Genomic DNA, 22,670 nt, shown 5'->3' on the forward strand with positions numbered 1-22,670 from the left:
CCAAGCCCTTCAGCATGAATGAAGATGAACTCTTGTAATTAGGCTACACCCTATTTTCCATTTGTGTCATTAAACAATGAGCTTAAAAGGTATATGTTCCAACATGCTTATTTTCTCTACTAGTAATAGCCTGACCAGGTAGGTTTATGCATCGACGGACAGATAATCTCCGTCCACAGGAATGTGAGCCTTTAGTTTTATGTACTGGTCAACAGGTGGAGTAAATGGAAGTGTCTTCACTTCCTTGCAATGCCACCATGTTCGATCTCGAAATCTTGTGCAATAATTCAAAGCTCATTATTATTCCAGCCAGAATCCCCAAGCAACATTATGGTGGGAAAAGTAGCAGCAAGTCACAATCAACCTGAAGAAGGCAGCTTCTGGACCAAAATCTTTGTGATTTTTTTCAATGAACATATTGCCGATGGGTCTGTGTAAGTTTGTTTCGAAGCATCTCTCAACATGTTGTGTGTTCATAGGAACCAGTTTAAAGCAGAAGTAGATCAAAAATAACATTGTTATACAGCCATGTCATGGGTCTTTTAGACCTATTGATACAAATAAGTGTGGTACTGCTCGGCACTTCAGTGCTCTGTTAGACGTGTTAAATCAGTTCACGAGCTTCAAATGTACTGCTATTTCAAAGATATCATTCTGATGTTAGTCCGAAATTGCTCTAAAGTCAGGTCTGGCAAAATTTCATTCGGCTAAGAATGACTCCAAAGCAACATAAGAGTGCACTCCATTTAGAAGCTTGCTGCAATTACCTGCCCAGCAGGTACAGCAGGTCGCTTTGAGTATAACCAAAGAATAAGTCACACTCGCATTTCAGGATGCGCGCAAATACCTTCACCACCGCTAGGTTAAAGCATTGGCTGTCAAATGAAAATGAGCCCTCATCTCCCGTGTACTGCGAGATCTCTTGACATTTCTATTTAAAAAATGGCAGGCATTTGAAATGTGAATGTGACTTATTTTGTGACTATGCCTAATTGCTGGGATAAATTGGCAGACGAAAAGTAAAGGAACATGTGGAACATCAAACTTAAGGTCATGGAGACTTATTAGATGTGTAATTTTTGCTTCAAGTGCCTTGACAAGCTGCAACCACAACTACATCATGTTTTTAAATGGAACACACTCTGATGTTGGCTTGGGGGTGTAGATTAATAAAACTTTTGCCAAACCTAAAGCTAAGGTCAGAGCATTCTCAGGTTCCTCAGATTTTCTAGGGAAGGCAACTGCTACAACCTAGAATTTACGATCTAGACAAATGCATGTCTATCATAATCACAGCTGCAACCTGCAAGAGCCAGTGCTTTAGCTTGCACTATCCTTCGCTAAAATAATAACTCATCCATAAAATACAAACTGCATTAAACTGAACGATGATAACCTCGTCCACGTACAAGATAACACTGATATTCTCAGCAATACTCATCTATCAGATACCAAAATGCTAACACAAACCTGTTCTGCGCCACGACGTAGCTGTTTTTCTCTTTCATACTGTGTCAACAGCTGTTCATTATCATCACGTAACAGTTCTAATTCAACTTCCGATTCTTGCTTTTCTGCATACGCTTGATCCAAGCTTTCTAATATACCAACAACAAGAGGCATGAGTTCTTTAACAACATCTTCGTCATACTTTTTGATCATTCGTTCGAACTCCTTGTAAACGCTGGATGCCAGTGACTGCACTTTTTCAGACATGACATGTCCTTCATCCGTCGTGCCGTACACCGTCTCTACCATTCCAGCCTCCATATTGGTGTAAATTTCTGGGAGTATATGAAATTAATGAATCATTTACAACTTAGCGTCCGAATCGTCCTGTCCTTTTATCCCCCTTTGAGACAAAATATGTCTAAAATAACAGCGTCCTGGCCCATCCTACAGCGACATTTCATTACCGATGTAAATCTAGCATCATGTGATCTCTGGACATGCGCAGTTGATGTAAACACAAGCACTCTGGGTAATGACCCCATTCCCATGTGCTCGTTCTCGAATTACACATCTTTTAAAACGCAAACTATTGTGAACATAACTGTTTGTTAGTCCCCTAGGAACGAGATCAAGCGATGGCGAGCTTGTTGACGTATCGCGCACTCCGCAAATCTGCAGCTTTTCAAAGATGGCATCAAAATTGTGCACCAGCATTACTTGCCGCCGTCGTCGACCGACAAAGCAAGCAGTATTCTCGATTATTACCTGGAAAACCAGTAAAAATTGGCTGTGCCAGCGGGTTTTGGGGTGACACCGCAGTTGCTGGTAAAATGTACCACTTGATTCTACCGAGCGCTATAAGTTACATGAGTGCGCAGAGTTACTCCCCCTGTCCAAGAAAACACCATCATGTAAACCATTTTAAATTACAATTTTTATTTATACATACCAGGTAGGCCCTATATCATATGAAAATACCCAACTGGAGACCAAATACACCGCTACTCATTTTTCTGCAAGGTCTCTGGTTTTCAAGAACATCTAGTAAGATACCAATTTTGAAACCCTCTCACAATGTTCCTATCAGTCAAAAGACATAGTTTCAGTTCCCATACAGAAGTGCAAAATACATGTAATACATCGCGAGGTTTTTCACCGTGGCCTTATAACAACAAGAACAGTGTTTCAGTCTTTGCATGTTATCTTTTGGGACCTCTGTGGCTCAGTTGGTTTGCACACTAGTGCAGCGTTATTTCCCAGGAGCCTCTCACCAATGCAGTCGCTGTGAGTTCAAGTCCAGCTTGTGCTGGCTTCCTCCCTCTCCGGCCATTTGTGGGAAGGTCTGTTGGCAACCTACTGATGGTCGTGGGTTTCCCCTGGGCTGTGCCTGGTTTCCTCCCACCATACTGCTGGCCGCCGTCCGATCAGTGACATTCTTGAGTAAAATGTATAATCGTAAGCGTAAAACAATAATCAAATAAATAAATAAGCTATCTTTTAAACATGATTATGACAAGTGCAAAGCCTGTGCAAGTCATTCACCCCAATTTTTTTTTTTATACAGCGAATATTGAAGGCCTAATGCTTGCATGCAGCTTGCAAATCTTGCATACATGTATCATCCATAGACCTGAATTCAAAGCAAAGTAACTTGTTTAGACCATTGCTCATCACAAGACTGGCAAGCCAGAAGAAATGTCTGCACTTTCATATAATTAGTCGAAACAACATTTCAGGATTCTTACGAGTTCATGCGCAGGTTTGGACGATACATGATGGGGCTGTCACAAAGTGACGTACGTGGCTGAAAGTAGTCATTGAACATCACCATTGGCGGCTAGCCCTAAAATCACGTCTTTTTTCCGCATTAGTTTGTGAGGAACCTGGCCTTATCCCACCTAAACCTGTGTGAACTGGCAAGACTGCCAAAATGCTGATATGCAGTTTATTACATGGTGTTTATAATCTCAGGCGCTCTTCCCTAATTGTGAAAATCTACCTGAAGCACTCCTAAATGTGGCTTATGGCGTATACCAACAATATTAACATGCTGTACTTTGCACACTACTTTTAGGCCATTCAAGCTACCATGTAGGAGGCCTACATGTATATGTGTTCTATCATGATTAAAATCAAGATTTGTAAGTTACATAAAGACACCCTGACCCTCACTATATGGCTTGTTCTTGTTGACAGTGGCTGAAGGATTTCATTGTGGTGTATAGTAATGCCATTTTAACTGCTAATATTAATTGCCCTGATTCTCAACCTCTTCATATATGAAACAGCATCTTTCAGTGCCAGTTATACCTCTTTTCAGTTTGATTTTAGATACAAAACTATACCGGTATCTGTTGAGTTGGCCAATTTTGAGGCTTGATAAGAAGTATAATTGCATCAGTATAATTGTGTTTGAATAATTAGCCATGAAAAGTTTGAAAAATTACAATAACAGATTTGACATACAAGTACAAATATAGATTTACATGGTATTCAGTTTACTGTCAGAGGTTGATAGTGTAGAAAAAATGTAGAAAAATGATTTGAATTATGTAATTCTGTTATGTTGCAGCACCACAGCTGATTTATGGAGCTAAACTGGACTTCCTTGTCTTTGACTATTTATCAGAAATCACCATGTCACTTTTGACAGCAGCCAAAAACAAGTCTCCGGTAAGTGAGCATACCTTAATTGATTACACCTTACAGTCCTGAGTGTAGACAGGTGGTCTTGTTTCTCCCAGCTGTTAGAGGTTAAGCACCTGTCAGAAGGTGGGTTGTCTTTGTGGGATATGACAGTGCTCATATGAGGGTGGGGTCATTTTGTTATGTGTGTGTTTGGGGAGGAGGGGGAGATGGTGCACACAAAACCTGCCACATGTAGATGCATCAGTCGTTGAGTAGCCCCTACAGAATGAATCTTTAGTATATCCTGGGACTAACTGTTATATTAGTCCCAGGTATATCTCAGTGGGCAAGTGGTCAACCTGTGGTTAAGGTATCCCGATGGCCTTGAACGTCAGAAGGTCTTCCAGCAACTTGTGGATGGTTGAGGGTTTCTTCCTATGATAATGGTAGCTGCTATCATAGGAAATATTCGAGGGTACAATGTAAACCACCAGTGAATCAAATACATGTATGATTAAATAATGGCTTTGTGTAAATCATGTTGTGGTCTACATACATGACCATCTCAATGGCCAAGCAAAGTCAGGCCATGGGTTACCTGTGGGTAACTCAATGGCCAAGTGTTCATCAAGAACTAGTTTAGGTGTCTTAATTACTCAGTATGTTAATCAGACTGGTGTGGGTGTTTTAGGGGCCTCCATGGCCAAGGTGGTTAGTGTGCCTGCACAATGACCCAATAGCTATGAGTCCAGCTCATTCCTCTTCCTCTCCTCTCAATCCAGCAATCAGTGGAAGGATCTTCTAGCAACCTTTGGATGGTCATGGGGGGATAAGGGGTCCGGACATATTCCCCCCTGGACATTTCCCTTCCGGAAAATCCCCCCGCTGGACAATCACCCCCCCCCCCCAAACCACCCCCCCCCCGGACAATACCAGGTTATGGCTAGGTTATTAGATGTTTATTGACATGTTATGCTGGCTGCCGTTGTATAAGTGGAATATTCTTGAGTGCAGCGTAATACAACAATCAAATAAGTCATATAAATATGGTTGGCTAGGATATAAATTTGGAGGAAAAAAAAACAACTCAAATTTGGAAGATTGAAGTGTAAAATGACAGAAAAACACCATACAAAGATCTGTCAAAGAACGTGTTCAGTAATTAAGGTCATCATTCAGAAGAGGGTCTAAACCGCTAACCTTTGGTAAGTTACTGATAAAGTTTCTTTTGTAATGCAAACAAATATCCACACCATATTCATCAAAAACGAATGGTCTTAACCACAGCCCCATGTGCACTGTGAGCAGGAGAATCAATAAACTTTCTGTCCAAAGCTAGAACTGACCCAGTGTCCAGCAATTGAAAGATAAGAGTCTTAAACCCTCTGCAAAGATATACATGCAAAACATTATAAATTTTCCTTTCAATATGACAAATGTAGCTCATCATATGAATGTGTACAGTGTACAAGTTTAGTAATACTAATGTTCTAGCGATACACATGTGGCATATGACATATCAGTGGCATCTGAAATGCCGCAGAGAATACATGGATGTTGAAATTCATGTCATGATGTTGTGCAATCCATCATTAAGACTTGTCATAATTGACTATCTGATTAACATACAAGTGAACAAACACATAACATCACTCATGGCATATATGTGGGGCTTCATTTTGATTTGATTGATTGGTGTTTAATGCCATGTTCAAGAATTTTTTTACCTATTTGACAGTAGGTAAAAAGATACATAAATAAATGTTACTAAATCATATTAAAATCTTTGTGGCCATTTCCTTTCTTATTGGGAATCCAGTTAAATTATGCTTCTTTTCTTGATTAGATCAAGTCTGATGTATGTAATTTGCTTTGATACGTTAGGATATGGGGTATGCTCCTGACTTTGTTCAAGTGGCCATTTCACCATTTATTCGTGACATCAAAAACAAAGGTAAGTACAAAGTAAGTCATCATTTTAATTTGCTCGAGCTGACTGAATTTTGGCTGCATGACAGTGCCAGCTGTTACAAGAAACTTTGTCATTCGGGAACTTTGTGCACAATATAGGACATTGAACATTTTGAAAATGAATAACTGAAAAACAACAAGAGGAACTGAAGTGTGTTAAAGGCAAAGAGTTTCATCAGTCGACAAACCATAGAACAATATTGCCCTGACTAGAACATGGCTTACCACTCACAAGTGTTATGTGGGTCAGAATATTTTTTTAGAGCCTGAATTATTTGAAAAATATACAAACTTCTATGTTATGCATTTTCAAGGTGTGTGGGACTAGGTATACATGTAGAAGCAGAGTTTGGCACGTCTTTCCAGTGAAACAGTTTAATAAATGTATCTGCCTGTTACATGAAATATTGTGATATAACTGTTATAATGTTGATGGTAATGGGAGTGGCCAAGCAAAGTAAAACTGAACATAGCTGTACATGGAGGAAACTTCGTGTATCTCATTGCATTATGTAGGGCTATTTGAGACTATAGACACGTGGGGATTTTACGTGTTTGTGTATGAGACGGTAGAAAACAGATGGCATGGAAAGGTGTAGGGAAATAAACAACTTTGAGATTTTTAGTAATTCTGAATTATAGTATGTTTGACAGCGGAACTGTGCACATCACATGTAAATTGGGAATGGCAAACAAGCTTAGTTTTAGATATGCAGGGCCATGGAGCAGTGTAGGCTTGGCGGTGTGAATGATAACTATGAATTGCAGAAATGAGCAGAAATTTAATGATTCTGCTGATATAAGTAATAGGTATTTATTTTACCCTATACATGATGATTTGTTTTTTGCTTCACCAAGGTATCCGGATCATCAGTAATGCAGGGGGTGTTAATCCTTTAAGTTGTGGTGCTAAAATCCAGGAGGCAGCCTCTGCAGCAGGAGTTGATATAAAGGTTGCTGTGGTGACGGGAGATGACCTTTTACCCCAGGTGCAGTATCACAATGTGGTTCGCTTTATGTGTCATTTCCATCTTTTCTACCGAATTTGAATGTTTTTCACTTTAATGTGTTCTGTGTGATTCAGAAATCCTGAATGAATTACATCAATGCATGCTCTCAGTTTTGGACAGTAGTCCAGACTGGCACTCTACCTGATAGGAAAATGAAACTAATTATTATGGTGCTTGAATCTTGTTTGCAGCTTTGGCTATAGCTTTACGTCAGGACTTTCATTGGTGTGCGGCACATGGTGTTAAGCCAGGCTTTTGCCTGTCTCCCATTGCCTCATCTCCGCACCATGACGAACCTCATACACGTGTATCATAATAGGAAATTCTTTTGTGCAACTACTTGTCAGTTTTGAAAAACAGCTTTTGATGTCATTCTTAAAGCTCATTGTTAGGTGATTTTTCTGTTCCTTGGTTGGCATTTACTGTTTTGTACCCTGTAACTTGACCATCATTTATTTTTATTACAATGACGCACCATTCCTAAAGATAAATGAAAGATGTGTGATATTATGTGTTAAATAATTTAATTTCTTTACATCTGAAGTCTTCAGAGTTGGCAAAAGCTGGTGTTAAGGATATGGATTCTGGTCGTGAATTCCCGCCAAATGTGCACAGTATGAATGCTTATCTAGGGTAAGATATCATTCGTCTGATTGTGCTCTGGGTGGTACATCTAGTGTCATTTGTCAGTTCTCATTTATCTGAAAACTAAGGCATGATAAATGATAGTACAGTTTGTTTGAATACATTAATGTTTGTATCAGGCATGGCTTGTATTTCAAATGTAGGCGTCTAATGAAATTGCAAGTTGTGTTTTGAAACAAAGAAGTGTTGTTGTTTTTTTTTTTAAATTTAATGATCTATTAAAGCATAACAATATGCTTGTAGCAACAACCAACAGTGTATTTGTGTTCTTTTTGGCCAGCGCTGGCCCTATAGCCCGAGCGCTGTCGTTGGGAGCAGATGTCGTCATCACAGGGAGGTGTGCTGACAGCGCTCTGGCTCTCGCACCTTTGCTGTACTCGGTATGTTCTTGTGATTTTTTTGCACAAATATTGTCAAAGTTTTCTAGATTCTGAGCAGTCACAGTCTGAGTAGTGTACTGTAAGTTTTTCAGGTTCTAGTTTGCTGGAATTTGATCATCGGACATACATGTCAGGTAGTCCTCAAAGTGCATGGAATGCACTTGGCTCCTGCTCCCACTGAAACATACATGTCTTTTGACAACTTGATTCTAAAGATAAAAATGCTTCATGCAGCTTGTGATTTTAGTGTATATTATACCATATCACCTTGATACCTGGCAAACATGGACATATGTTGTATTTGTAGTTTTCTAACTGGAGCTTGGATAACTTTGATCTGCTGGCTGCTGGCAGGTGAGAAGTCTTTCTTAGTCAAAACTTATCAGTTTTATTTGAATTATATTATAAGGATAAATTCAGTGTTACAGAAAATCTGCTTTAATAGACTTTCTTCATATTTACCTTGTTTTGTTCTACAAAACCGGACATCCTCCAGGGACACAATGAGTTTAAACGCAGACATGAATATTAATTGCATACATTGATGACATCGTATGTCGAGTGTACAAAATATGGAGAAGTCATAATGGGCACTCTGGATATGTCGAATGACGTCAGGAATCAGGACTAATGGTCGTGTTAGTAACACGCTCAGGACGTGCTAGATCAAGTCTAAGTCTGAACAGTTTCCAACAATAGTTTTGAAGAACTTCAGGGAGAAAAAATAATTTATTTACATTATTTCTCAGTAACTTTTTTGAAAGCACGAAAAGATTTTGTGGTTATCGATAAGACCTAGATTACAACTAAAGCTGTGAGACAAAGCAGAAAGGCTTGGTTAACATCATAATGTGGATAAACCATACGCAAAACATTTTCATTTGATACTGATTATACATGTTTTATTTATTTATTTATGGATTTATTTGATTGATGTTTTACACCATGCTCAAAGATATTTCACTTATACTACGACGACCAACATTATGGTGGAAGGAAATCAGGCAGAGCCCAAAGAAACCCATGATCATTCACAGGCTGTATACATGTTTGAAACTTTTCAATATATATCAAAACATCAAATCTATAATGTGCTGTCCATTGTCTTTAATCAGTGTTGTAACAATACTCAAACTTACAAAGCTCCCAAATACATGAGAACAACAGTGTTTGACTTACGTGTGTTCTTTTAGCCTGGCAGGTCACCTGATGGAATGTGGGGCTCAAGCTACAGGTGGTATCTTCACGGACTGGTACAACATTGATGACTGGTGAGTCTGCACTCTTCGTATAAATACCGGTACAATAAGGTGTAACATGTAAGACATTTTCAGTGAGTCACATGCGTGTGAAACCAATTGTTAGTGAATGAATGACAATGGCTTATCACTTTGTCCGCAATATTTCAGCCACGTCATGGCAATATTGTTAATGAAAAGTTACTTGTGTATTTCTGGTGCTCATCGGACATACATACATGAATAATAACATGTGTATTTGATTATTTGAATTACTTAGCAATTCTTGTATTGTTTTTTCATTTTATCTGTCAAGACCACATGGCAGAAATAATCATTGCAGTATTGCATTGTTTGTACCTAGTTTTCAGGAAGGATTCATATCAGATTTCTGAAATTTGTCAATTGAGCAATGGCCACTATAATGATAGATATAACTTTATATATATGTCCAAGTTACTACTCCAGTTGTTACGCATACTAATGCATTTTTGGTAGGTACATGGATACAGAGGTGACAATGTGTTATGGCTTCTGCAGTTATCGTCATGGTAACCAGATTGCCAATGTCCCAATTTTTACTGGATAAATAGAAATATATTTGTTTGGGTGTATTTTGGGTGCACCGGAACTTTTGTGAGGTTTGTGATGACTGTGTTTTGTTTGCAGGGACAATATTGGTTTCCCTGTAATAGAGTGCGCAGAGGATGGTGCCCTGGTGCTGTACAAGCCTCCCCACACCGGAGGGCTGGTGTCTCAAGGCACTGTCAGTGAACAGTTGCTGTATGAGATAGGTGACCCTGTCCACTACTTCCTGCCTGATGTTGTCTGTGACTTCAGTCAGGTGAAAATCGAAGAAATTCCGGGTAAGTCTGATGAAATGTAAATAGTATCTCTGCTTTTCATCACATGTTTAAGAAGCGTAAATGTAAAGGTAATTCTTCAACAGCCTCTGCTGCCAGTTTTTTGAAACATTCAGAGAACTATGGGGTGTAAAGAAATAATTTGCCCAGTTTTATGAAACTTACATCTTAGTGACACAGACAAATCAATTTCATAATAATTGTATGCATAAATTCCACTGAAAAAAACTTCTTTAGAGGTTGAAAAGTTTTACAAAAAGATTTACAATATGTTCTTTGTGATGGTGTTAGATGATACAGAGACATAAATATGTATTCATATAGATGTACATATGTTTTTGAAGTACTGGACATGTAGAGCATTTAGTGCAAAACAAGGATGTGACCAATGGTTGATATAATTTCTGAGTTTTGTTTCAATATTACAGGTTATGAGGGGGGAGCAGTGTATATCAAAGGTGCTAGGGGTCAACCCCCATCTGACTTTTATAAGGTATAAAAATGTGAATATGTAGTGTCTGTATTATGTTACTGATACATTGTAAGTGTTAAAATTTCTGATTGCTCACCCCAATTGTCCAGGTACCATCAAACTCTGAGTAAGCTGGTAAAAAGGTAACCCTGCTGTTTATACTAGGCTTCAGGTCAGGAGGTTGCACCTGAAAAAGAGTGCAATGGGTTCCCTTTCGATCTGTTCCGTAAACCTTTTAAACATATAAACCTTACTGGTATCTTTTGACTAAAACATTCAGGTTATAACAATCAAATAAAATGCAAAGAAATATGAAATTTTTGGGGAATGTCCCCCCAAATGTCTATTTGCATGTACCATGAAAGTTTTGTTAATCAGGCCTTGTAAACAAAACACTTGATATCTTGTTTTAGGTTAGTGCCACATATGGCTCTGGGTTTCGTCTGACAGCTGTCTGTGTTGTTGTTGGACCAAGAGCTGTGGAAAAGGCCAAGAAGACTGCAAATTCAATACTAACAAGGTAGGTGTCAGAGAAAATGCCAAGTTCCATACAACAAGGTAGGTGTCAGAGAACATGCCAAGTTCCCTACATCAAGGTAGGCATCAGAGAACATGCCAAGATCCCTACATCAAGGTAGGCATCAGAGAATATGCCAAGTTCCCTACAACAAGGTAGGTGTCAGAGAAAATGCTAAGTTCCATACAACAAGGTAGGTGTCAGAGAAAATGCCAAGTTCCATATAAAAAAGATAGGTGTCAGAGAATATGCCATGCCCCATACAAACAAGGTTGGTGTCAGACAATACACCATTTTGGCATGTTCCTTACATGTAGTACTTTTACAAAGTAGATATCAGAGAAATATAACAAGTTCCATTATACAAACAAGGTAGATATGATACAAACAATATGAGAAAGAGCGTGCTCCATCCTGTCAGTAATATATTTGCTTGTTTGCTTCAAGTTCACAAGCACAAGTGCATGTCACAAGCAGATTTTTATACTTCATATATTTATCTTGACAGCAGTGCAAATATAAGACCACATACAGTTGAAGTATTCTGGTATCCGGCCGTTAAGGACCTGGCCTGTCCCATTATCCCAAGTCACTGCAAGGTCAATACCAGCATATACATATACATGTATATATAACTTGTAACACAGCCTCATGCAAAGTGCATTTACAAGTATTAAATGTGAAACTCGAAAGATAAAATGTGGTTGAAAATGCACTAATCTACATTCTCTGTTTTACTGAGAAATCAAAAAAAAATATTTAACTAAACAGATTAATAACAATTGACCACTGACAGTAAGAGGCCTGGCTACATGTACAGTATGACTGGGTTGTTTTGCATGGTATTGATACAATTTTAGATTTACATGGTGTAGTCCAGGATTTAGATTTACATGGTGTAGTCCCAGATTTAGGTTTAATGGTGTAGTCCCAGATTTAGATTTAATGGTGTAGTCCCAGAATTAGATTTACATGGTGTAATCCCAGATTTAGGTTTAATGGTGTAGTCCCAGATTTAGATTTAATGGTGTAGTCCCAGATTTAGATTTAATGGTGTAGTCCCAGATTTAGATTTACATGGTGTAGTCCCAGATTTAGATTTACAAGGTGCAGTCCCAGATTTAGATTTAATGGTGTAGTCCCAGATTTCGATTTACATGGTGTAGTCCCAGATTTAGATTTACATGGTGTAGTCCCAAATTTAGGTTTAATGATGTCCCAGATTTAGATTTATATGGTGTAATCCCAGATTTAGATTTACATGGTGTAGTCCCAGATTTAGATTTACATGGTGTAGTCCCAGATTTAGGATTACATGGTGTAGTCCCAGATTTAGGTTTAATGGTGTAGTCCCAGATTTAGATTTACATGATGTAGTCCCAGATTTAGATTTAATGGTGTAGTCCCAGATTTAGATTTACATGGTGTAGTCCCAGATTTAGATGTAATGGTGTAGTCCCAGATTTAGATTTACATTTGGTGAGTTACATTGTCTGGACTTAAGTCAGGGTTTTATGACGGGACATGGAAACTTAACCCCTGAGTAACAATTTGGATGTTCCTGTCAGTACTCAAAAGATACCAGTGCTTTGACTAAGCAACTTTTATGGAATGATTTGTTTATTTATTTGTTTGTTTATTTCATTGCCATACTCAAGAATGTTTCACCTACATGTATAGAATGGCTTCCATCAGTATGGTAGAGCCTAGGGTAAACCCATGACTATCCACAGCTTGTGGCAGACCTTCCCACGTACAACCGGAGAGGATTTATTAAATGAAGATAAAAAGGAGCCATACATCACATTAGTTACTATACCTAGAAATTGTGAATAGTACACACTATTACCTTCTGTTCGCAGGTGTCGGAGAATTTTCAAACAGCTTCACCTTGAGGACTTCACATCTGTGAATGTAGAGGTATTAGGTTCAGAGCATCTGTATGGAGAGAATGCGAGACTTAGGCAGGTACGAATTGTTACACCTAGTCATTTGAGAATCTCTACATCAGGATAGGTGAGAATTGCAACACCAGGATAGATGAGAATAGCTACATGTACACCTGAGGTTCAGAACATTTGTGTGGAGAGAATGCGAGACTTAGGCAGGTACGAATTGCTACACCTAGCCATGTGAGAATCGCTACTACAGGATAGGTGAGAATTGCAACACCAGGATAGATGAGAATAGCTACACGTACACCTGAGGTTCAGAACATTTGTGTGGAAAGAATGCGAGACTCAGGCAGGTACGAATTGCTACACCTAGTCATGTGAGAATCGCTATTACAGGATAGGTGAGAATTGCAACACCAGGATAGATGAGAATAGCTACATGTACACCTGAGGTTCAGAGCATCTGTATGGAGAGAATGCGAGACTTAGGCAGGTACGAATTGTTACACCTAGCCATGTGAGAATCTCTACATCAGGATAGGTGAGAACTGCAACACCAGGATAGATGAGAATAGGTACATGTACACCTGAGGTTCAGAACATTTGTGTGGAGAGAATGCGAGACTTAGGCAGGTACGAATTGCAACACCTAGCCATGTGAGAATCGCTACATCAGGATAGGTGAGAACTGCAACACCAGGATAGATGAGAATAGGTACATGTACACCTGAGGTTCAGAACATTTGTGTGGAGAGAATGCGAGACTTAGGCAGGTACGAATTGCAACACCTAGCCATGTGAGAATCGCTACTACAGGATAGGTGAGAATTGCAACACCAGGATAGATGAGAATAGCTACACGTACACCTGAGGTTCAGAACATTTGTGTGGAAAGAATGCGAGACTTAGGCAGGTACAAATTGCTACACCAGAATAAGTGAGAATAGCTACTCCTGTAGGCATGAGGTTCAGACTTGTATGTGGAGAATGCTAGACAAAAGTAGATACCTGAATAGGTAAGTTACCTATAATGGTACATCAACATAGCTACACCTGAGGTTCAAAACATTTGAATGGGAAGGAGCCATACTTTAATACAGGTTTGATCTTGTCAGTCAGAACATCAGTATGGAGTTTGGCCAGGAGAGTAGTTACACCAGACATTTGGACACCTGTTTGTGACATTGTAATTAATGCCATACAGGTAGTGTTATATGTTAAGTAGTTACATACAGAACTGTATACTTGTATACATGTACATGATGTATGTTACAGCTCCCGCGGGAAGTTGTCCTGTGGATTTCGGCTCATCACAACCAGAAGAGAGCTCTGGAGTTTTTTGCCAGAGAGGTGGCCCCTGCTGGAACAGGAATGGGTACATGTCCCTCACATTATTAACTGCAACATGCTAGGCATTTTGAACACATGCTATTACTACATACCATTAAACCTTAACAGTGTATAGTTAAAGTATGTTGTGTTTGTACAACTGTCTTCCCATGTCTCTGTTTCTCCCACATAATCCCTGTGTTCTGTGACATGCTCTTCCTTCAGAAAGGTTTTACTTTAATAACCAAAACATTCTGTATTACGTAACTGTTGACATTAGCATTCTGCACTGCCTGTATTTGTACTTTTACCATGCCCATGCAAAGAGTGAAATTTTGCAAATGTGGCAATAAAGCCATAATCATTCATTTATTCAAGGAGTGCCAAAACCTTGAATTCAGTGAATTTATAACCTAATTTATGTTTCTGGAGGTGTTTTTAAGATGCCATGGTCATTTGCTGTGAATGTGCCCAATAGTTTAACAGTTCTTGTTTATTAGTGCTAGAGGGCCTCCGTGGCTCAGTTGGTTAGCGCGCTGGCGCAGCATAATGACCCAGGAGCCTCTCACCAATGCGATCGTTGTGAGTTCAAGTCCAGCCCATGCTGCGGATGGTTGTGGCTTTCCCCCGGGCTCTGCTCATTTTCTTCCCACCATAGTGCTGGTCGCGATTGTATAAGTGAAATATTCTTCACGGCGTAAAACAAAAATAAATAAATTTAACAGTGCTAGATTTATAGTTCTGTAATGATGTTTTTGGAACTTTTTTGAACTTATATTCCTGTGGTATGGTAGTGTTTTGCAAATGTGCTGTAAAAGTAATTGCTTTGTTGTGCTATGAATTTGTTAACCAGTTACAATAGTTAATTGTTGTAAAAATAAGGTTTGAGAAGTTTCTCTCTGCTTGTAAGTTAAGAAATAGATGCTTCTGGTGTCTAATTCCCTTCACAGATTGTGGACACAGCTTTCAATTGATCAGATTGATCACATGACGGGTATTAAACCTGTAAGCGATGCTACTGTTTATCAAAAGGTGACCACTGTTTACCTTTCAGCACCTGGACTGACTGGCATTGTTGGAGGACGTCCAAAAGTGTAAGTTACACAGTACATTAATACCTTCATGAAGCTATTTTGTTGCTCATTATCTGAGGTTTAGTACGTTGGAGAAGATCGTCTTGTTGTGGAGAACCTTTGCTGGGTAGGTGGCCGGAACTGTGTTTGCTAAAAACCATTAGCCCTTTGATCCATCCATCTACATGCAGATGTCACCAGATCTAGTACCAGATGTATTAAAGCTGAGCATTAGAAAATATGTCAGGTGTTTAACAATGTGCAACAGTTTCCTTCAGTCCTGTCTGGTTTTCTACAGCTTTGAAATGTTTCCTACATACCTAAGCATACATAAAAGAGAACCAGGCTTGAGTACTGCACCTGTGATGATAAAAAATCAATCCATGTCTGTTCACCCATTCATATGATAAAATGCATGGTAACTGTGTACCTGCATCATCAAACAAAAACACAAACTAGGTAGAGAAACCAGTTTTGATCTGAGCTATCCTGCTTGTCCTTCTGTCTTCATCATTCATTTATCTCCTGTTTTTTTTTTTATTTCCTGATGACAGTAATTTTATTTGTCTGCTTTACAGATCACCAGTATTAAAACTTTATTCATTCCTGTATCCAAAGAAACATTTCAAGGTAATATTAAGAGAACTTGTCCCCTTTTGTTCCAAAACATTTTTCTGTGCATGATTGTAAGTACAAATGACCTCTTTCCAAGCATTGTGCATTTTTCAAACTTTGTAAATTTTTTGAATGAAACCTATTGGCTTATATTTTGAAGAATCATGTAACAATTTGAATGTCCAATCTCAGATTACATGTTTTTCCTGATCACCACTTTATGTAATTAAAAACAGTATCAAGTGTCAAACCAAGATTCTAACCCCTCAAAGCTTAAAATATTTTTCCTACGTCTTTTTTTTCCAGTTAACCCTGGACAACCCACTGGACATTTATTGTGTGTTAGCCACAAATTTATAACTGACCCACATGTTATTTATTATTTCCTGTCTCAACACGTTAATTACATATACAACAGAGTTATCTGCCATTATCTTCCCCAGATTGACATCCATATGAATGGTGAACATGTGGAGGAATACAACAGACAGGAAAGCCCCACCCAGGTGTACCCGTCCTGGTGGGAACTGCCTCAACCCGAGACACCCCCAGCCATGGAACTTCCCACGGGTACTTTCTCCTTCAGGCTCGAAGATCTTGCTTACACACGGAGTGGTGACAAGGGTAACACTGCCAACATTGGTAAGACATTTAACTGTATTGCAGTGTGTCATACACTCCAATAATGATGCTGTTTAGACTATCTGTGCCTTCCATTTGCATTAGTTTATCTCCATTAGATCACATCATAAAGGTGAATATCTCGGGAGAGCATTAAACAATACAAGCACAAATTCGCGATGGCTACAATACCCTACAAAAAGTTGATATCGTGTGTTGTATTTTGTAGGTGTGATCGCCAGACATCCCTCCTATCTGCCATACATCCGCCAGGCTCTAACCTCCCAAGCTGTCGAGGAATACTTCGAGCACTTGTTTGAACAGATAAAACACAGCACAAGATCAAAAGTCAGAAGGTATTTAGCACTCGACCATAAATTTATATTTACAAGAAGGTGGAATGTGTTTTCTGAGCACCATGGTATAAGAGTTACCATTTACTGTGAGTGTGTTCAAGAGTTGAAGAGTTCATATTTATTATGTACATTATATAATGTATGGGAGTTGATATTCATGTTTTTGAACACCTGAGTATGAGCAAATGTGGATGCCTGACTCATAAGGCCATAAAAATTAATTAAATGTCTCTCATACACAGCCATCTGATCCTTTCTCCCTCCACCCAACCCTTTTTATTGGCATTTTGAAGAAATAAAAAAAATATGTAATGCTCACTTTGCAATCTCTCGCTCATGACTTTTTATCTGTACACGCCTAAAAATTATAGAAATCGAGCATTCCTGAATGAGTAAAAACCAAAGGGATTCTTTCAGCGTTGCGTTTGTCGAAGTGAATTCGCCAAAAGATGCCCTTTACTTTATGCACTGAGCTATCTCCTACAGGTAGGCTGTTTGGTAGCCTTGCTACCAAATCTAACTTTCATTACCTGTGGAGGGCCTTTGCTGGCTCATACAATTAACTCGCCGGCTTAATGAGGCTGTCAAGGCCCTTTATCAGTGAGGTATGTTTAAATTCAGCTCTGTCTTTCGTCAGACCTTTGGTGAAAAGCCTGGAGAAGAGCAGTGATTTACTGTGGACCACAAGTTTCCACAACCAATACACTACACTCGTACATGTAGAAAATTCTTGAGTAAGGCAGTAAACACCCAATCAAGTAAATGAACCTTTACCTGTGATTGTTTTTAATTATCTAACAGGTATGAGGTACCAGGTGTACAGGGTTTTAACTTTGTTTTACACAATATTCTTGGAGGAGGAGGAATTGCTTCTCTAAGGAGTGACCCTCAGGTATGTTTACAATGTTCACTTCGTGGTCAATAAATTTACATCTAGTGATGCTATGTCACTTTTAGGTTGATAAATTTACGCCTAGTTCTATATCACTTCATACTCAATACATTTACACTCAGTCCTGCTGAATCACTTCTTAGTCAGTGCATTTACACCTATTCCTGCTACATCACTTCTAGTGCTATAGTGCTCCTATGACTTTAATCTTCATGAGCTTCCATGTTTTTCAAATTAAAATTTTGTGTTATGCCAGGGTAAAGCATTGGGACAGATGCTTCTGGACTTCGAAATCCACAATGTGCCAAATCTTCTAGAAGAGGTAGCATCACCGCGGTAGCAATGTGTACCAAAGGATATCACTGAACAAATTCAACAGCTCATGCCATCCAAACTGTGTGATAATTAGTGTGTAGTTCCTCTTTAGAGGATCGGATATTGTGTCTCAGAATGATGTTATTAAAATGGATTGTAGAATTTAACAAATTTGATGTACGTTCAGGGTTGTAGTGTATAATGATCAGTATGTACACATCTATTGAATGGATAATGGATAAATAACAAGGCAGATTTTTCTTAAAATTCCCCTCGGTTCCACGATTGAAGGTAACTTGAAAATATTGGAATGTAGTGAATGTAGACGTACTGATATAAATTCCAGTTACTGTTTTATGATTTGGAAGTGAAGATTTTTTCAGCATTCATGGTGCTATGACATTAAGTGTTTTTTGAGTTTGAGGGATGGTTTTGTTTTTCATGTATTCATGTTGAAAAGATACGGTGATTTATCAGGACTCCAATTAACTTGACCTTTTGTTCACATAGATTTTTCTACATTAATCTGGTTTTAGTACAACTGTCTCAGGGGTACAAATTTTACGTAACGACAGCTACACATCAATATGTTGTTCTGTACATAAATTTGAGGGGCTTTTCATCTCTTATTTTCTGGGATCGGCCTGATTTCCTCCAGTCAGAGATTTGGGGCTGTCATGCCAATGAAATATTGGATAGATTTCCAAACCGTGAGAAAATACATCTATGGGAAACAGAAACTACCCAGAATAAGGTCTGTTCTAATATGGAATATAGAGGAGATATGAAATATTAATGCATTTGGTGTGGCGTTACTTTTACTAGTGGCACTGTGATAAATAAGCGTATGCAAAACAGTATGGAAAACAATGAAGTAAACAAAAAGTAAGGCACTTCAAGCCATTTAGTAACTGACAGGCTATATACCCAACTTAATCTTCATCACTCATTTTAGCTTGAATGAAGACTAGTTGCATGCAGGTCTTGTTTGCTAAATAATTAAGAGAATAATATATAAAGATGTTTAGTATCTAAAAAGTAGCATGGAAACAGACAAGGGTGAAGGATTATTCCCATAGGTTGATGTAAATTTTGATATCTTTATCAAACATTAGATAATCTGAAATAAATCCATTGTTGCCATATCAATCAGTCTAATATAAATACCTGTAGAAACAGCTGTGACAGGTTCATTTACCAGTGATGTACTGTAATTCTTCAACCTTTTCGCATGTTTGCAAGGTGTTTATTCAAGCATATGTTGAAGGCGTCATTCTGTGTAGACTGATAACATTATCAATTTATCAAGTTCTGAAACTGGCCAATCTAACCAACATAGTTTTGTCTCCATCATCAAATTTAAAATGTACATAAATTGCACTGAAAGTTTCTCTTTCATATGCGAAAAGGTTGAATCAGGGTAGGCCATTTTAATTTCTTGTCGAGCTGATTCTATGAGAATGAGATGATTGTGCAAATTACCAAAACCTCAGGGAATTGTTTTTTTTTTTTGTTTTTTGGATAATTCATCATACTGCTGTTTATAGGCCTGTAGTTAGAGGTGATTGGAAACTCAGAAACACATTTTGTATTGCCTCTGTAAATAATTTAGTCACAACCAGTATGGAAAGAGCTTAAGAAGCTGCCTCATAGAAACACTTTATTTTCTGGATATAGGATAGGATGTTCCAGTCGCCATTGGTGAGCTGGTAAACCCCGATGTGTTTTTCTGTGCCAACATTTTTATTACTGTACATCATTTCCTATTTACATATCCAATGTGAAATTGATTTCAAATCTAGTCTAATTCTTATTTCTCTTATCAGTGGTCAGAAGAATCGTTGGCTAAGAAATAGATGGATCTTGCTCGGTTGCCAAGCTTAAACAAGTGAATGAATATGTCTTGATCTCTCATTATTTGTTAATGTCCTATTTTTTGTGAGTAGTTACACATAATGTGAAAGGTGTTTTATAATTACATATTCTTTTGCCTGTTTGAACCTTTCTTCTACTCCAAAATATGTAATATACTATTTTGAGATGCAGTTGTGTTTAGTATATAGTGAACATGAATTCCCTGTATCAGTATCCAGTGTTTTAATTTGGTCAGTCTAATCCATCATGAAAAATTAAACTGTTCATGATCACAAGAAAAATATATTACTTTACAAAGGTTTAGCATTAATAGAAACAAAGCTGTGGTCTCAGAATAAGTTTGTTTATTGCTGTGTGAATAATCTGTGTTGTTTGGATGAATTTAACACATTTTGCAGAATTTTGGTGAAAAATTGCTAGATTGTTCTTTTACATGCACATTCATACAATGTATGTGCATACAAACTTTGCTGATAAATAGTGGCTTCTGCAGGACCCGTCATGTATTTTGGGTCATAAAATAACTCAATGCATATATATGTGTATATTATAAAATAGCTCAGTGTACATAAGTGTATGTTATAAAACAGGTCAGTAGCTTTTGCTGTTACCAGGATGTATTGCCATAACATACTGGCTGTGTATATGTGTGTTATAAAATACTTGATTTAAGCGATATGTATTTTATAACACCACACACACGTACATACGTAACAATGCGTATAACATACGCACACACACACACGGTATGGCAGTATACTCTGACGCCGTGAGCTTTTGAGGTATTGTATAATATTAGATTTAAATGGTGGTTACAGTGTGAAACTTAGTATGTTACTAACATCACTCCACTTTTGTTTTTATATTCAGGTCTATAAACTGTCAGTATTTGTGATCACAAGAAATTTATGAAGATGCAACATAGAATTGTTTTTTGTGCCAGGTTTAAAATTAACAAAATAAACAACAAATGCCAGGTACCCATGACAGGAGTGTTGTTTGCAAATGTTGTGTATTATTGTCAGTAATACAGATTTGTGCACGATACAATACGAAAAATTATCCAAGCCATGGAAACTTTTTTTTTTTAACTTACAAAAAATATACCTTGGTTTGGCCTAAAATTTTGTCCACGGCTACTTTACTCAGATTGCTGGATTCTGGGTTTTCTGTAATTTTAGAAGGGCATTTTGAGAACTGTGTGAAAAGTAGGATGATATAGGATAGTAGGAAAATGCAAGTTTCACCACCATAAGTCATATTTTATTATCTTTGTTTACCTCTGAAAATGTTCTTTTTGGCAAAATTGTAGGCCCAATCCAGTAAAGTATACTACATGTACTGTAACAAATCGTGACAGGTGATGCAAGAAGAGAAATTGATTAAAATGGATGAAAAGAAACTCATCTGTGAAATCATGGCCTATTATCTCGGATCTTACATTAAAGTTGTTACAATGCTCCACACTACATTGTACTCATCCATACTTCGTTGTGTTCTACGTGTCTGAGGCAAAAAGGTATGTGAAATGTCTCAACCAAAAATAACCAGTCCCTCTTGCATAGGGAATGCACAGATTCCGTTTTATCAGTGGGTAAGGTTTTCATGGCTGATTTCAAAACTTAGCCCAACTAAAAATTTATATATTTAATTGATGGTTGACACCATACAAAAGCATTAACTTACACGATGAGTGTGTGGCATAAACCACCTATATTTGGCAAATTACTAGAACACATTGCCTCATGTGGCATAGATTTTTTTTTTTTTTTTTTTTGATTGGTGTTTTACGCCGTACTCAAGAATATTTCACTTATACGACGGCGGCCAGCATTATGGTGGGTGGAAACCGGGCAGAGCCCGGGGGAAACCCACGACCATCCGCAGGTTGCTGGCAGACCTTCCCACTTACGGCGGAGAGGAAGCCAGCATGAGCTGGACTTGAACTCACAGCGACCGCATTGGTGAGAGGCTTCTGGGTCATTACGCTGCGCTAGCGCGCTAACCGACTGAGCCACGGAGGCCCCTCATGTGGCATAGACATATGCACGATATATAATATTGTTGGAAGACACATGGTCTTACACGCTGAACATTAGGACAACACAAATGGCCACTAAGCCATCGTCAACCATTCTGACATCTGTCACCAAGACCCCAGGAACAAAGAGAGTTTCTTATGTGGTAGCATGCACGAGTTATAATGTCAAAAATATGAATAAAAGAAATGCCACAGAGTTTTTCCATTTCACACCTTTTTTACTCCCATTTATAGCCACTTAAGGATTGTTCACTTACATGCATTGTGGTGTAAAGTATTTCTGCAAACATTGTTTCTTTACACATTTCATACCAAAATGAAAATGAAAAATACCGTTCAAATAAAACATTTCACATGTACTTTGGTGGAACATCACCTAGCTCTCTTCACACTTTCATTTGACCACAGAGAATGTAATACATCAAGACCAGATTTTCCAACTATGCACACTTTACTGAAAGATAAATAGATGGAGCCTACAA

The 22,670-nt window shown here is 38.2% G+C and overlaps 2 protein-coding genes across 2 annotated transcripts in view; one reads left to right on the plus strand and one right to left on the minus strand.

Moving 5' to 3' along the window:
* Positions 1–1,921, minus strand: part of LOC135472160 (C-Jun-amino-terminal kinase-interacting protein 4-like) — a 68,744-nt gene extending 66,823 nt beyond the window's left edge. Inside the window, 1 exon segment of the mRNA XM_064751527.1 lies at positions 1,471–1,921. Within this exon segment, the coding sequence (XP_064607597.1) occupies positions 1,471–1,770 (300 nt within the window). The 5' untranslated portion in view covers positions 1,771–1,921.
* Positions 1,922–2,087: 166 nt separating this feature from the next.
* Positions 2,088–21,898, plus strand: LOC135473588 (uncharacterized). Its single transcript, XM_064753447.1, has 19 exons — positions 2,088–2,277; positions 4,025–4,125; positions 5,965–6,034; positions 6,910–7,040; positions 7,606–7,694; positions 7,987–8,086; positions 8,394–8,440; positions 9,280–9,357; positions 9,994–10,190; positions 10,616–10,680; positions 11,073–11,179; positions 13,039–13,144; positions 14,347–14,446; positions 15,455–15,494; positions 16,052–16,103; positions 16,532–16,730; positions 16,939–17,065; positions 17,867–17,957; positions 18,214–21,898. Exons 1-19 carry the CDS (start codon positions 2,088–2,090, stop codon positions 18,295–18,297), a joined length of 1,974 nt encoding a protein of 657 aa, XP_064609517.1. The 3' UTR covers positions 18,298–21,898.
* Positions 21,899–22,670: the final 772 nt, after the last annotated feature.

Source organism: Liolophura sinensis, chromosome 8 (genome assembly GCF_032854445.1).
Source record: "Liolophura sinensis isolate JHLJ2023 chromosome 8, CUHK_Ljap_v2, whole genome shotgun sequence".
NCBI lineage: Eukaryota > Metazoa > Mollusca > Polyplacophora > Chitonida > Chitonidae > Liolophura > Liolophura sinensis.

Excerpts from the sequence above, each read along its gene's own strand:
- LOC135473588 (XM_064753447.1), top strand. The coding sequence starts at position 2,088 with ATGGCGAGCTTGTTGACGTATCGCGCACTCCGCAAATCTGCAGCTTTT. Across the intron at positions 8,441-9,279 it reads GATCTGCTGGCTGCTGGCAG|CCTGGCAGGTCACCTGATGG; the intron begins GTGAGAAGTCTT and ends GTGTTCTTTTAG. Across the intron at positions 16,731-16,938 it reads GGGTAACACTGCCAACATTG|GTGTGATCGCCAGACATCCC; the intron begins GTAAGACATTTA and ends TGTATTTTGTAG.